This window comes from Chiloscyllium punctatum, chromosome 12 (assembly GCF_047496795.1).
Source record: "Chiloscyllium punctatum isolate Juve2018m chromosome 12, sChiPun1.3, whole genome shotgun sequence".
In the NCBI taxonomy this organism is placed as follows: Eukaryota; Metazoa; Chordata; class Chondrichthyes; order Orectolobiformes; family Hemiscylliidae; genus Chiloscyllium; species Chiloscyllium punctatum.
In genome coordinates this window covers 55,659,646-55,675,255 of record NC_092750.1, presented here as the reverse complement: position 1 = coordinate 55,675,255, position 15,610 = coordinate 55,659,646, and the positions used below count along the sequence as shown (strand labels likewise).

Here is a 15,610-nt window from a genome sequence, read left to right as displayed (position 1 = left end):
GGACCTTGGGCTCACTCCGCTTGCCCCTCTTCTCAGGGAGAGAGGGTGGTACCTGCAGGCATGCACAGGGAGGATGAGCAACATACAGAATTGCAGAAGCTGTTGCTTAAAACACAATGAAGTTGCCCAACCCTCCACCCTCCCCTGCCTGTGATCCCAGAAATCTGCAGCTGTGTAAAAGCTGAGCAGTGAGTCTTTATCCTGGGCAGGACACGAGGTACGTCTTAGCCTCTTGCCCCACAGGGCCAGAGGATGACTGCACAGGTGTTCCAAAGTAATGAGGGAAACCATGGAGCATGTTCCCTTTCCTCCAACTGTGGAAGTCTGGCCTCAACTCCAATGCAGTAGTAATGATGTGGAGGCCCTGGTGTTGGACTGAAATGGGCAAGGTCATAACTAGAAGCTGTGTGTCTGTGTGCTGTCTCTCATGGCATCTGGTGAAGGAGCATCACTCCGAAAACTTGTGATTTCAAATAAACCTATTGGACTATAACCTGGTGTTATGAGATCTTTGACCTCAGTGAAGTGGGAGGGAAAGGAAGAAAGTAAAACACACTGAAGGCACATAGGTTATATGTGTGTGTGTTACATCATTGCTTTCACTTTTGTTAATGAATTTATCCTTGCACTGTTACAATGTTTGTTCTCGTATAAGTTTCACATCAGACCTGCTTAAGTTGCACCTGCAAACAAGATAATCATCCCTTCAGACATCCAATGATGAAAGAAGCTGGAATGACTAAACATTGCTCATCGCTGTCCAGTTATCATCTCCTTTACTGTGGAGTATCTCTCAGGTTCTTGAACCAAGAAACTCAGGGCTACAGTGAAGCTTAGAAAAGTGGGTAAGACTGAGGCTGAAGGAACTGTGCAGGGATTGTGGTAGGGCCTGACCTGCACACATCATTACATAATTAGACCCACCTAATGAGCGAGAGGGCATCATCGCTGATGACTCCACACATCACGACAGGGAAAAGTTCATTCTGTGCATGAGCTTGTCAAGGGTGTGCACTGACATTGAAGACAGGCAGATGTAGACAGGGCAGCTCATCTGACCACACCACCACCTTGTATAGAAAAGAGAAAGTGAGGACTACAGGTCAGAGTCAAAAAGTGTAGTGCTGGAAACGATGACATTAAAATATTGTGTGTAGTTTTGGGCTCCTTATTAAAAGTATGGAAATGAATTGGAAGCAGTTCCAAGGAGGGTGACTCGATCAGTACCTGAAGACAATGGCGTCTTTTGAGAACAATTTGAACAAACTGGGCTTGTTTCCGCTGGAGTTCAAAGGAGTTGAGGCGTGACTTGACTGAAGTGTATAAGTCTATCCTGAATGGTCTTGACAAGGTAGTTGTAGAAGGGATGCTTTTTCTTGTGAGTCATTCCAGAATTAGGGAGCACTCTCTTTTTTTGAATAATTAGAGGTCATCCTTTCCAAACAGAGGTCGAGCAAATATTTTTTCTCAGAGGGTTGCTTAACTTTGGAACACTGCCCCAGAAGTCAGTGGACAAGGAGTCATTAAATATATTGATGACATTGATTCTTGTTAGGCAGGGGAATTGAGGTTATTGGGTATGGTTGTGAATTTGGAATTTGAAATACAAATAGATCACTCACAATGTCATTGAATTGAAAGACAGGAGTGAGGAGCCAATGGCCTGCTTCCAATTCTATTTTGTAGGCTCATGTTTAAAACACTGCACAAGATGCTGCCCACTCGCACGTTTAACAGTGTCTAAGAGGAAGCTCAAGTGCTTCAGGTCCACTTAGCAGCTTATGCAACTGAAACAGTTGATAGCCCTGTTGGTCCATGTCTTCGCCATCCATCTCGTCTTCATCCTCAGAAGATTACTGTTAATTCACTATTTCATCTACAGCTAGTGTATCATTCCTTTGTCAGTTGCGATTGTGAAAGGCACAGGATGCCACACAGTTGTGTGACACCTTGTTTTGAACTTACAGCAAGGCCACACTTGAGCAGTCCAGCATTTAAAACTTATCCTCAGGAGACCGGTGGTCTGTTCCAGTATGACCCTGGTTGAAACATGAGCAGCTTCATTCTTTCTTAAGTCATGGTTGGAGGAATTACCCTGATCTTCTCACATTCATGTGTGTCTGGGCTAAGAACCTTAGAAGAAGGTTGCAATTGTAGTATCATCTCCAGTATGTAAGAGTCATTGCAGTTCCCTGGATGTCTGACTCAGACCTTCACGTCAATTATCACGAACATAACATTAAGAGAGTGGAATCCTTTTCTGTCCACAAACTTTGAAGGTTGAAAATTTATCAAATCAAAATGGGTGCAGTAAATAGCACTTTAAATCTCAGGGACGCCAGTAATAGAGAATCTCAATTCATGAGCTGCTTGACTTTCATCTTTGAGGAGAAAGGATATGAGGACGAAGCAAAAAGAAAAGTGCAAATGCTGGAAATCAGAAACAAAAACAGAAACTTTTGGGAAATCTCAACAGGTCTGGCAGCATCCGTGAAAAGAAGCAAAGTCAACTTTTTGGGTCCAATGACCCTTCGTTAGAACTGATTGTGATTTTTTTTTTGTTATTCATTCACAGTATGAGGGCAACACTGGCTTGGCCAGCATTTAGTGCCCATTCCTAATTGCCCAGAGGCAACCACAATGCTGTGGGTCTGAAGGCACATTTAGGTCAGACCAGGTAAGGAAGGGCTAGCAGTTTTCTTCCTTGATGGATATTAATGAATCAGATAGGTTTTTCTGACAATCGACAATGGTTTCATGGTCATCATTTGACTCTTCATTTCAAATATTTATTGAATTAAAATTCCCCGATCTGCAATGGTGGGATTTAAAGCTGAGCCCCTAGATTTCTGGGTTAGTAGTTCAGTGATAATACCACTAGGCTATCACTTTGATAAGGGAGGTGATATGAGGAGTTGTGCTTTTGGCATTGGCAACACCCCAGATGCATTTATATTTTGAGGTTTGAGAGATGCCACACAGGGCACCACTTGTTCCCTGGGATGAACCAACAACCTAACAGTTTCAGGATAGCCTTAACCTTAATGGCCACCAGGATGGAACTGTTACCAATCTGTGTGGGCACAAGTCTTGTTGGGTTTGACCAGGCATCCTTAATTGTCATGAGCTGTCTTTCAAATAGTTGAAAGAAATGGTAGTGAGGCATCTCATTTGACAGATCGTGTCGTGTTGCTACTCCCTCTGGATACTGTCCAGCAGCTGCTGCAAATCGCTAGGCTTGTTGGAATGTTCTAATTGTTACCTCCTTTTGCATTGTCTTCGCTAAATCAATAAGGCCACCAGCAACAACATTCTTCAGATGATTTATTTGAAAAATGTCAGAAAGATAATGCAATGTTATTGAAGGAAACCCTGAGCCTTTCCATCCATTCCAATGAAGCATCATTTAATGCCCTTGTACAGAATGGCATGGAGACTTCCCAAGGTCGTAAAAATTATGCCTTGATAAAGAGCACTGAAGGATATGACTTTATCCAATTGGATGGGAGACGAAGTGTTTCTGTTATGTCAGACGTAGATTTTTTTGCCAAAAAGCCATGATGAAATCCGCTTTCCCACGAAATGTAATGCCTCCTTTCCTCAACACACCCCATACCCTTAGATACTTATACTTCACTGAGAGAATCTGGCAGCAGCAATGTGTTGAGTTCAGACCTTTCAATCAGCTGCAATCACCAAATGGAACTTCAGGTTCCACTTTTAAACGTATTCTCATGAGAGTCATTTAGTTTACAGGACAAGGATGTTTTGTTTTAATTGACCTGTTTGTACATAGTATGAATCACCTACATGACTATCATACCTTGAGGTGGGATTTGAGCACAAACTCTCTAGTTCAGACGGATGAGGCAAATAATATGTATGTTGTAATGTATGAGGCCAAATTTTGAAACCTGCATTCTTGGACAATTAATAACCCTCAAACACTGTGCAAGTTGAAGGTAGATAGTGATACTACTTGAGCAGCAAATGCATAGTTACTGTAAATGCACCAAAGAGAGCTTCAATATCCAAGTTGTTTGCTCCATCCCCAAATAAAAAACACCAGTAACATAATCCACTCATTTTGTGCCTTTATTGCACAGTTGACTTTCGATCCAATGTGGTAAGGTTCCATCTTTGTGTTTGTGAGAATGCCTTGTAGATGCTGCCTGTAAAGTACAAATTTTCCTCCATTCTCCTTCTTCCTTTTCCTGTTGCTGTGCCTGCGAATCCCTGCCTCCAGAGCTGTTCCCATACAATCAACTTAGGCTCTGCAGCAGCCCCCAATGACTGTGACCATTCCCTCAGTGACCCTGTACGATGAAGCCCATCCCAGGTTTGAGTTGCCCACTTGCCCCAGGACTCAGTCGACAGCTCCATGATGTATCACCTACTTTTATTGACCTCACCCCCAGGATGGACCACCTTGTTCTCCTGCGGGGTAGCATCAGGGGTTCGAAGGCAAGTGAATGAGAGTGGCTTTCAGGCCCCACTTATTTACCCCCATCCATACACTAATTATCCCTAGATTGGAGCTAATAGATCTGCCCCCTAACCTCTCCAACCATTTGGAAGGTCGGTCGCCCTGATACGCACTGAGGAAACCAACGACTTCTTTGACCTGCCAGGAAGGTAGACCATCATGAAGGTGGTGAATTGAGGCCCTTACATGGCCTTTGATTGGTTAATTACTGGGGACTTGAAAAGGTCCCAGTAGACTTTCTTGGCTGGCACTTAATTGATGAGGTGGTGAGAAGGGGCTGAGTAAGCCTCTAGGGCTAATTCTGCCCAGTATTTCTTCGTTCACGACTTCTCTCTAGGAAGAAGAAAATGACAGCCATGGTGTAACTCTTAATTCCATGAACAGGTTGTTTGATTTGCATATTAATTATGATATGCATTGTTAACATGTTGCTATTTTTCGAACAGGATCAAACTGCTATTCTGTTAAGACATCCATTGCTTTAGGTTTGCATATTAAATACATCATTTCTCCCAATTTATCCATTGTCATCTGATTTAAGCCCAGTTGCGAATCTGCATTGTTCAAAACAAATATAACAATTAGGAGTTGAAAACAAACAATCTTCACTTCTTAATTTATCTGAAATTTGCCTAAGGATTGAATTAACCTCTGAAAGATAGAAATTATTTTAACAGAAAGCAGTTTCACTTAATTGTTTTTGTTTTATATAGCTCCAGAGAAGAATCCAAAAAATGTAAAAGGAGAAGGAACAAATATTGACAATATGAAAATTTCATGGGAGGTAAGAACATTAGACTCTTTAAAATGTTGATGTGGAATTGACTCATAATGTTGAAGTCTTCAACATTTTCTTAAAATACAGATTAAACAATTGTATTTTCTCTGTTTATTCATTGTATGGGGATATTGCTAGTTGGCCTGGCATTTGATACTTATATTCTGATCTGTCTGCCAGAGGAAAGATGTTGTTAAACTTGAAAGGGTTCAGAAACGATGGACAAGGATGTTGCCAGGGTTTGAGGCTTTGAGCTATAGGGAGAGGTTGAATAGGCTGGGGCTGTTTTCCCTGGAACAACAGAGGCTAAGAGGTGACCTTATAGAGGTTTATAAAATCATGAGGGGCATGGATAGGGTAAATAACCAAGGTCTTTTTCCCAGGGTAGGGGAGTCCAAAGCTCAAGGGCATAGGTTTAAGGTGAGAGGGCAAAGATTGAAAAAGGACCCAAGGGGTAAAAATTTGTTCACACAATGGGTGGTGCAAGTGTGGAATGGGCTGCAAGAGGAAATGGTGAAGGCTAATACAGTTACAATATTTATAATGCTGAGGATGGGTAAATAAATAAGAAGGGTTGAGAACATTATGGGTCAAATGCTGGCAAATGGGACTGGATTATTTTATGACATCCTGTTGGCATGGACAAGTTGGAGCAAAGGGTGTGTTTCCATTCTGTACAACTTTGAATCTAGTTGCTCTTGAGAAGATGGTAGCAAGCTGCCCTCTTGAACTTCCTGAGTCCTTGGAATGCAGGGACACTGACAGTGTTGTAAGGGAGGGAATACCAGGAACTTGACCCACCCACAATGAGGGAACAATGATCATTTACAAATCAGGATGGTGTATGACTTGGAGGAATGGTTATAGGTGGTGGTGTTACAATATGTCTGCTCCCCTTGCCCTTCTAAATAGTAGAGGTTACAGGTCTGGAAAGTTCTGTTGAAGGGAATTTATAGCTCAATGCAGTGCATTTTCTTGATGGCACACACTGCTGCATTGGTGGTGAAGGGAGTGAATGTTGAAGTTGGTGGATGGGTTGCTAGTCAAGCAGGCTAACTTGTCCTGGATGCTGTCAAAATAGTGTTTTTGGAGCTGTACACATTAAGGCAACTATAGAGTAATCGATTACACTCCTGACTTGTGCCTTATAGATCATGGACAGATAAGAGATGAGTTACTGTCCACAGAAATCCTAGCCTCTGATTTGCTTTTGTACCCACTGCATTTACATGGCCAGTCTAGTTCAGTTTCTGGTCAGCAGTCGTCCCATGGAGTTGTCAGTCAGGTATTCACCAATGGTCATGTCATTGGGTGGTCAGATTCTCTCTTGTTGAAAATGGTCATTGCCTGGCACTTGTGTGTCACCAATGTATAGGACTGGAATTTACTTACCAGCTCTGAAAATATATTGGTGTATAATGTATGTGGATTTCCAAATGGAGTGTTTTGCACTTAGAAGTAAATTAGTAGTTGTTTGTCTAATTATTTGTAGTGTATATTATGACAGCTACAAAGTGACACTTGTTTCATTTCTGTGCTGGAAGCTAAATGGAGCATAACTCTGTATTCAACAAGGCAGATGCACACTTCAAAGGTAATTTCTCAGATGCAATGAGCAGAACTTTTATTTCTGAGCCTAAGTGTGAAGGCAGGTGAAAACAATTGGGAGGGATCTGTTCCAGGCTTCAGCTTCCAAGTCCCCTATTGAAAGGCACTGGGACAACACTTTAGTCTCTAATCCACGGCCATCAGTGGATCTTGGCTCATTATCCCTACCCATCCCTGGGGATGTCTGAGATATACTAGGAGGCAGCCTCATGCTGCAGGGACATGTCCTTCAGGTTCTCCTGCAAGTGGCTCTGAAGAAAAGAGATTTGCTGTTTTCGCAGGATGACAACAGCAGTCCCAAGTCATCAGTGGTTACAGCTTCTGCGTAGTTACTCTGTGCTGCAGTGTGTGGTGGCTCGTTGGAATAATGTTCTGATGCAGCTTTGTTTGTGGATGTTGGAGTGATTGCTTCCCGATGCAGAGCAAAGGAAAATCACCTACACAGCATATTCAAAAAGAACAGGTACCCAATGAACAGTCCACAGTTTTCTCAGCAACATATTCAAACAAGCAGACACAACACTTCCAGAAACCCTAGCCACTCTCCCCTACATCAAAGACATCTTGGAAATGACTGCCAGACTACTCAGACCCCTTGGCATCATGGTAGTCCACAAATGCACCAACACACTTAAACAGCAGCGAATGAACTTGAAAGACCCTATACAGACAACAAGCAAAACTAATGTCATGTACAAAATACTGTGCAAGGACTGTAACAAACACTACATTGGACAAGCAGGCAGAAAACTAGCCACTAGGATACATGAACATCAACTAGCCACAAAACGGCATGACCCTTTCTCACTAGTATCCTTACATACAGATGAGGAAGGACACCACATCGACTGGGACAATACATCCATCCTAGGGCAACGCAAACAGAGACATGCATGAGAATTCCTAGAAGTATGGTGTTCCAACCGGAACACTATCAACAAATACATTGTCTTGGACTCGATTTACCACCCCCTGAGCAAAAGAACAGGAAATGACATATAACCCAAACATATAAATAGAAAGCAGGAATCATTAGCAGTGCTTTGTCCGGAGACTCACTGAAGATGTTACCTGATATGGTGATGAAACTTCTGAACCTTCCAGGAAAGCGAGCAAACCTACATCTAAAACCTCAAACCTGAGCTACAAATTCTCTTAAAACTTTCCATCATATTGCTTCTAACTGTAGGCTTGTGTGTGGCAAGGGCACCACCACAACTACCTTCTGTGCATCCTTTCTCTGGTGACTCTGGGACTCTGGTTCCTCTCATCATACCCTGCTTATTGTTCCTGAGCCACAGCCCCTGAGTCTCATGTCTCAGGTTTTGTTATCATTGCTTTTTCCTTCTTCTCCTCCTCCCCCTCCTCCTCCTCCTCCTCCTCCTCCTCCCCCTCCTCCTCCCCCTCCTCCTCCTCCTCCTCCTCCTCCTCCTCCTCCTCCTCCTCCTCCTCCTCCTCCTCCTCCTCCTCCTCCTCCTCCTCCTCCTCCTCCTCCTCCTCCTGCTCCTTTACCTTGTTAGTTTTATCAACAATAACGCAGCTGCTGCATTCAGTGGTTTCAGCTTTTGGCATTGAATTACTGATCTGTGAAGAGTGCAGGGGAGTGAGATATATGCTTTGCATTTGTAGTAAATGCCAACTTTGGGATGTCATTAGGTTGCTGTTAACTTGGGGGCCATGTAGGTGCCTGTACATTTTTAAAAATTCATTCACAGGATGAGGGCGTCACTTTTATTGTCCATCTCTAATTTCCCAGAGGGCAGTTGAGAGTCTACCACATTAGTGTGGGTCTGGAGTCACATGTAGACTAGATCAGGTGAGGATGGCAAATTTCCTTCCCTAAAGAACCATCAATGGACCAGATGGATATTTCCCAACAAACAACAAAATGGATTCATAGTCATCATTAGATTAGTAATTCCAGGTTTTTTTATTGAATTCAAATCCCATCATCTGCTGAAGTAGGACTCAAACCTAGGTCTCTCGATTAATGGTCTAACGATAATAACACTAGGTCATCACTTCCCCCTGATTTCACTGGTAATGCAAGCATTTATTGCCAATTTCTTATTACCCTTGAACTAAGTGGCTGGCTGGACAATTTCAGAGGGCAGTTAAGAGTCAACAAAATTACTGTGGGTCTTGAGTCACATGTAGGTCGTAACAATAAGGACAACATGGTTCTTTTTCTGAAGGTGAATGAGATTTTTTAAAAATGACAATTGGCAATAGTTGCACCATTGCCATTAGGCCAGTGTTGAATTTCAGATTGTATTCCACCATCTGCCTTGGTTGGACTTTGACCTGTATCCCCAGAATGTCAACCTGCAGTTCTGGATTACTAGTCCAATGGTATTACCATGACACCAGCACATTGAGAGGTGTAACCTACACAACCCATGACTAATTCTCCCCTTTCTTGATATTGATTTGTGCACTTCATTTTCAGTGCTTTGCATATGTGTCTAAAATTGCAAAATCTTCATCCATTTAACCTCTGCTCTAAGTCATTGGAAGATTCAACCTGTGTACGTATCATCTCCAAGTTATTAACTCTTATATGCATAAACTTGTGAATGATGCTGTGGGGATGATTGTATACTAATCTGCTCTTCACAACCAACTACCAGCAGCACTGGTCATGCATCTGAGCTACTAATCTTATAAAAGGTTAATGAATGACTGGAAATTATTGAGAGGTTGCTGTTTGCAGCTTTGTTCACAATAGTTTTTGATAATCTCATTTTGGGTGTGCCTAACCACATGCAAGAAGGAGTAGGGCCCTCACTGTTATGCTGCACATTCTCTGAGACCCTTGGAAAATGACTTGATGAATAATTATGATTGCTGATTTTATCTTTGCCACTTTCACCCAATATCTCTTTCCCCATTTCATAACTTTTGATAGCCTTAGAACAGAGAACATAGAACAGTACAGCACAGTACAAGCCCTTTGACTCTCGATGTTGTGCAGATCTTTTATCCTACTCTAAGATCAAACTAACCTACATACCCTGCATTGTACTATCTTCCATGTACCTATTCAAGGGTCACTTAAATGTCCCTAATGTATCTGACTCTACTACCACCACCAGCAGTACATTCTACGCACCCACCACTCTCTGTATAAAGAACCTACCTGTGACATCTTTACTAAACCTTCCTCCAATCACCTTAAAATTATGCCCTTTCATTATAGCCATCTCCACCCTAGGAAAAAGTTTCCGGCTATCCACTCTATCTATGCCTCTCATCATCTTAAATGCCTCTATCACGTTCCCTCTCATCCTTGTTTGGTCCACTGAGAAAAGCCCTAGCTCCCCCAATCTTCCTGCATAAGACCTGCCCTCCAATCCAGGCAACAACCTGGTAAATCTCCTCTGCACCCTCTCTAAAGCTTCCACGTCTGTCCTATAATGAGGTGACCAGAACTGAACACAGTATTCCAAGTGTGATCTAATCATGGCTCTATAGAGCTGCAGCATAACCTTGCAGCTCTTGAACTCAATCCCCCTGCTAATGAAAGCCAACACACTATCTGCCTTCTTATCAACTCTGTCCACTTGAGTGGCAACTTTGATCTATGGACACGGACCCCAACATCCTTCTGTTCCTTCACACTGCAAAGAATCCTGCCTTTAACCCTATATTCTGCATTCAAATTCGACCTTTCAAAATGAGTCACTTCGCACTTTTCCAGGTTAAGCTCGTCTGCCATTTATCAGCCCAGTCCTGCATCTTGTCAATGTCCTGTTGCAATCTGCAACAGCCCTCCACTTGATCCACAACTCCATCAACCTTTGTGTCATTGGCAAGCTTACCAACCCACCACTCCACTTCCTCATCCAAGTCATTTATAAAAATCACTGCCTTGTCCTCTTGTTTCCTATTTCCTTCCCTCCTTGAGTTCTCCCACCTCCCTCGCCTCCCCAGTTTTCACTATCTCCCTGGATATTCGAGATTTTCCAACTCCATGTCCTCTTTCAACCATCATTGTTCCACTGCTCATCCTTCCTCCCCAGCCCTAGCAGTGTGCTGCTACAGTCACTTGACTGGCAATCCTGAAGCTCAGGGTGAAGGAAGAAAGAACATTCCACCACAGAAACAGACCCTCCAGCCAGCAATGCTGCACTGACACATGATGCTTTTCTAAACTGAAAATCTTTCATCCATGTGATCTGTATCTTCCTATTCCCTTCCTATTCATACAGATCTCAAGAAACTTCTTAAATGTTGCTGTTGTACCCATCTCCCATCATTTCCTTTGGCAGCGTATTCCATGCACTTATCAACCTCTGAGTCAATAATTGCCTCTCATATCTTTAAACTTATGCCCATTTCACGTTGAATCTCTGACCCCTAGTCATTGACATTTTTACCCTGGCAAAATGACCCTGGCATTCCATTCTATCCATGCCTCTATAAACCTTTATCAGGTTGCCCCTCAACTTCCAACATTTAAGTGAAACCAAACTAAGTTTGTCCAATCTCTCTACATTGCCAGTATCTTCCAAATCAGGCCACGTCCTAGTATTCTGTATGTGGAGCCTTATCAAAGCCTATCCTCTGGTAGTCCGGTGACCAGTGCTGAACCCAACATTCCTAACGTGCTGAGCTAAAGTTCTATACAGCTACAAAATGATGTGTCAGTTTTTATACTCTATGCCCAAGTGATGAAGGCAAACATGCCATATGCCTTCTTGACCATCTTATCCACTTGTCTTGGAGATGCCAGTGTTGGACTGGGGTGGGAGAAAGTGAGGACTGCAGATGCTGGAGACCAGAGTTGAAAAATGTAGTGCTAGAAAAACACAGCAGGCCAGGCAGCATCCGAGGAGCAGGAGAATCGATGTTTTGAGCATAAGCCCTTCTTCAGGAATGAGGCTGGTGTGCCAAGCGGGCTGAGATAAAGGGTAGGGGGGAAGGGAATATGGGGGAGGGGCGCTGGGAATACGATAGGTGGAAGGAGGTGAGGGTAAGGGTGATAGGCCGGAAGAGGGGGTGGGGGCAGAGAGGTCGGGAGGAAGATTGCAGGTCAAGAGGGCGGCGCTGAATCCGGGGGTTGGGACTGAGATAAGGTGGGGGGAGGGGAAATGAGGAAGCTGGAGAAATCTACATTCATCCCGTGTGGTTGGAGGGTTCCTAGGCGGAAGATGAGGCACTCTTCCTCCAGGCGTTGTGTGGCCAGGGTCTGGTGATGGAGGAGGCCAAGGACCTGCATGTCCTTGGTGGAGTGGGAGGGGGAGTTAAAGTGTTCAGCCACGGGGCAGTTGGGTTGGTTGGTGTGGGTGTCCCAGAGGTGTTCCCTGAAACGTTCTGCAAGTAGGCAGCCTGTCTCCCCAACATAGAGGAGACCACATCAGGTGCAACGGATACAGTAAATGATGTGTGTGGAGGTGCAGGTGAATTTGCGACGGATATAGAAAGATCCGTTGGGGCCTTGGATGGAGGTGAGGGAGGAGGTGTGTGTGCAAGTTTTGCACTTCTTGCGGTTGCAGGGGAAGGTGCCGGGAGTGGAGGTTGGGTTGGTGGGGGGTGTGGACCTGATGAGGGAGTCGCGGAGGGAGTGGTCTCTCCAGAACGCTGATAGAGGTGGGGAGGGAAATATATCCTTGGTGGTGGGGTCTGTTTGGATGTGGCTGAAATGACGGAGGATGATACGATGTATCCGGAGGTTGGTGGGGTGGAAGGTGAGGACCAGTGAGGTTCTGTCCTGGTGGCGATTGGAGGGGTGGGGTTCAAGGGCGGAGATGCGGTGGAGAGCATCGTCGACCACGTCGGAGGGGAAATTGCGGTCTTTGAAGAAGGAGGCCATTTGGGTTGTTCGGTAGTGGAATTGGTCTTCCTGGGCGCAGATGCGGCGGAGGCGAAGGAATTGGGAATATGGGATGGCGTTTTTACAGGGGGCAGGGTGGGAGGAGGTGTAATCTAGGTAGCTGTGAGAGTCGGTCGGTTTGTAGTAAACAGGGGTGGACAAAGTTAAAAATCACACACCAGGTTATAGTCCAACAGATTTATTTGGAAGCACTAGCTTTTGGAGCGCTGCTCCTTCATCAGGTGGTTGTGGAGAATAAGATTACTCTAAGATTGTGAGACTTGATTTCCCTTACACAATGCCATGCTGACTATTCCTAATCATTCCTGCCTTTCCAAATACATGTTAATCCTACTTTTCAGAACTTACCCATCACTGAATTCAGACTCACAGATCGATAGTTCCAAGGTTTCTTGTGACATCTCCTCTTAAATAAATACACAACATTGGCCACTCTCCAGTAATCTGGTACCTCACCTGTAATTACAGATGCTATAAATACCTCTGCAAGGGATCCTGTAATTTCCTCCTTGATTTTGCACAGCATCCCAGGATGCAGTAGATCAGGTCCAGATGTTATATCTACCTTTATATTTTTTAGACCCTTCAGCACTTCCTCTTCTGTAACGTGAACTGATTTCAAAACATCAATATTTATTTCACTGAGTTCTCATAGACCATTTATTCCAAATCTTATCTGCTCACTGTGTGGAAAAGTTTTTCCTTATGTCTCTATTGTTACTTTTTCCAGTTTCTTTGAATATCTCTTTTCTAGTACTGAATCTTCCAGATAATGAAAACAATTTTTCTTTATCTACTTTTTCCAGACACCTTGTGATTTTGAACACATCTGTTGAATCTCCTCTCAAATTTCTAATGCTCAAGGCAAACTGTCTTAGTTTATCCACTCTGTGTAACTGAAGTCCCTCATCTTCATTGCAATTCTTATGAATCTTTGCTGTATTCTGTATGATATCTTCAGAAAGTTTGATGCACAAAATTGGATGCAATAGTCCAGTTGAAGCTAAACTCATGTTTTATGCAAGTTGAACATCATGTCATTTTTTTATAAGTTGCTATTATTAAAGTCTGCAATGCTGTAGGCTTTAGTAATAGGAACCTGCATTGAAATCTTCAGTGGTTTATACATATATGGTTTTGGATCTGATGCTGCACTGACTTTAGTATTGCATCCTTAAACTTACATTGTCTCTTTGTTTTCTTTTCACCAAAATGAATCCATTCAGACATCAGTACATTAAATTTCATCTCCAACTTGTCTGCCCATTCCGCCAACCCAGGTGCATCCTTTTGAAGTTTTACATTAGCCTCCACTTAGTTTACAATGCTTCCAAGTTTTGTGTCGTTTGTTAAGTTTTGAAATCGTTCCCTTTATGCCAAGGTCAAGATCACTCATAGATATCAGACAGCAGGGGTCCTTACAGTGATTCTGTGGAACTCCATTATAAAAGCATTCTTTCAGAAACACCCATTAACTGTTACTCTATTTCCTGCCACTCAGCCAATTTTCAATCAATTTTGCTTCTGTCCCTCATATTCTATGAACTCTGATTTAACCCACCCCACTTAATATGCAGCTGTTTATTGAATGTCATGTAGAAGTACATGTGTATGAAGCATTACCATCATTAACTCTCTCTGTTACCTCTTCAAAGAACTCAAGTAAGTTAGTTAAACATGTTTTTCACTTAACAAATCTTTGATGGATTTACCTAGTTAAGCCAGAATTTCCCAAGTGACTATGAAAGTTGCCCCAAATTATTATTCCTAAACTGATTCTCCTGTAGTTGCTGCTTCACTTAACATGCTTTTCGATTGATATCATTAGAGAAATGCAATGCTTCAAAGAAGCCAAGGTCATTCAATGAGGGCAGAGTTTGAAATCACAGGCCCCAGTGCTGATTCCTGAGCCAGAAACCCAACTCCAAATCTGAGCGCAGTAACCCTGCCCCTGCCCAGGCAAAATGGCCATGACCCCAGCTTGAAGACAGCAGCTTCAACCTTCACTGACTTGATCTCACCAAAGCCCCTGACACTTTCCTTAACAGCCTACCCTTCCTTAGCATAGCACACCATCCCTTGACATGAATGCAGTGACCCCTCTGGAGCTCAGAGCTCCAGTAATTGGGACCTCTAGCATCCCACTGTGCCAGATGTCAAATGAGGGAGTAACGTTTGTGAAATCTCATTGACAGATGAATGGAGCAGCTATTGCAGGAGTGAGCAATAAACGAAGAGACAACTGAGAAAGCAGGTACATAATAGGGAATGAATTTGAGAGAAGAGGAGGAGAAAAAGGTTGATAAAGTAAGTAATAAAAAGGGAGCAATTTAAAAGTGATCAGAAGAACCATGAAGAACGAAGAAAAATATTGATTAAAAAGAATTCCAACAGCCATTCATGAACTTAAAGAATGAGTCGCCCACAGTTAAAATTCTTCTCTTCCTAGAAAGGGAACATGGTGATTATTCATAAGCGATCATCATATCGTTAATAGAGCATATTTATTATGAAATTAAATAAAGCCAGTTTGCTTTCATGCAAGTTCAGGCCACTTTTTCACTTCAACCTTTTCTGTGTTTCAATCTAGTCTTTTTCAATCCTTGCTTTATTTCACTTTCTGCAATTGATTTAGGTTGAATTAGCCCTCATTGATTCATCCCTTTCTATGTCTTTCCTTTGTTTATTTCTCAATGCTTCGATCTAATGGGTTGTCCTCATCACTCAGCTCCCAGATGCCCCATTCCCCTTGCTGTGCCTTTATGAGCTGAAGCCAGACTAAATCTTTAGCTACTGTCATCAGTGTTCAAAGGAGCTTGCAGGTTGCCACAACAACCCATGAATCCCCACTCCAAAAGGCAGGCTTTTCTCTCTCTTTTGGGCTGCTGCAGTGGCTCGTTGG

The 15,610-nt window shown here is 43.1% G+C and overlaps 1 protein-coding gene across 12 annotated transcripts in view; it reads left to right on the top strand.

Annotated features, from left to right (window-relative positions):
* chl1b (cell adhesion molecule L1-like b) overlaps positions 1–15,610 on the top strand; it is an 885,223-nt gene that overhangs the window by 588,075 nt on the left and 281,538 nt on the right. For all 12 annotated transcript variants that reach the window (XM_072582623.1, XM_072582619.1, XM_072582621.1 and 9 more), the window contains one exon: positions 5,200–5,270. In XM_072582623.1, coding sequence (XP_072438724.1) covers positions 5,200–5,270 — 71 coding nt within the window. The remainder of the gene's footprint in view (positions 1–5,199; positions 5,271–15,610) is intronic.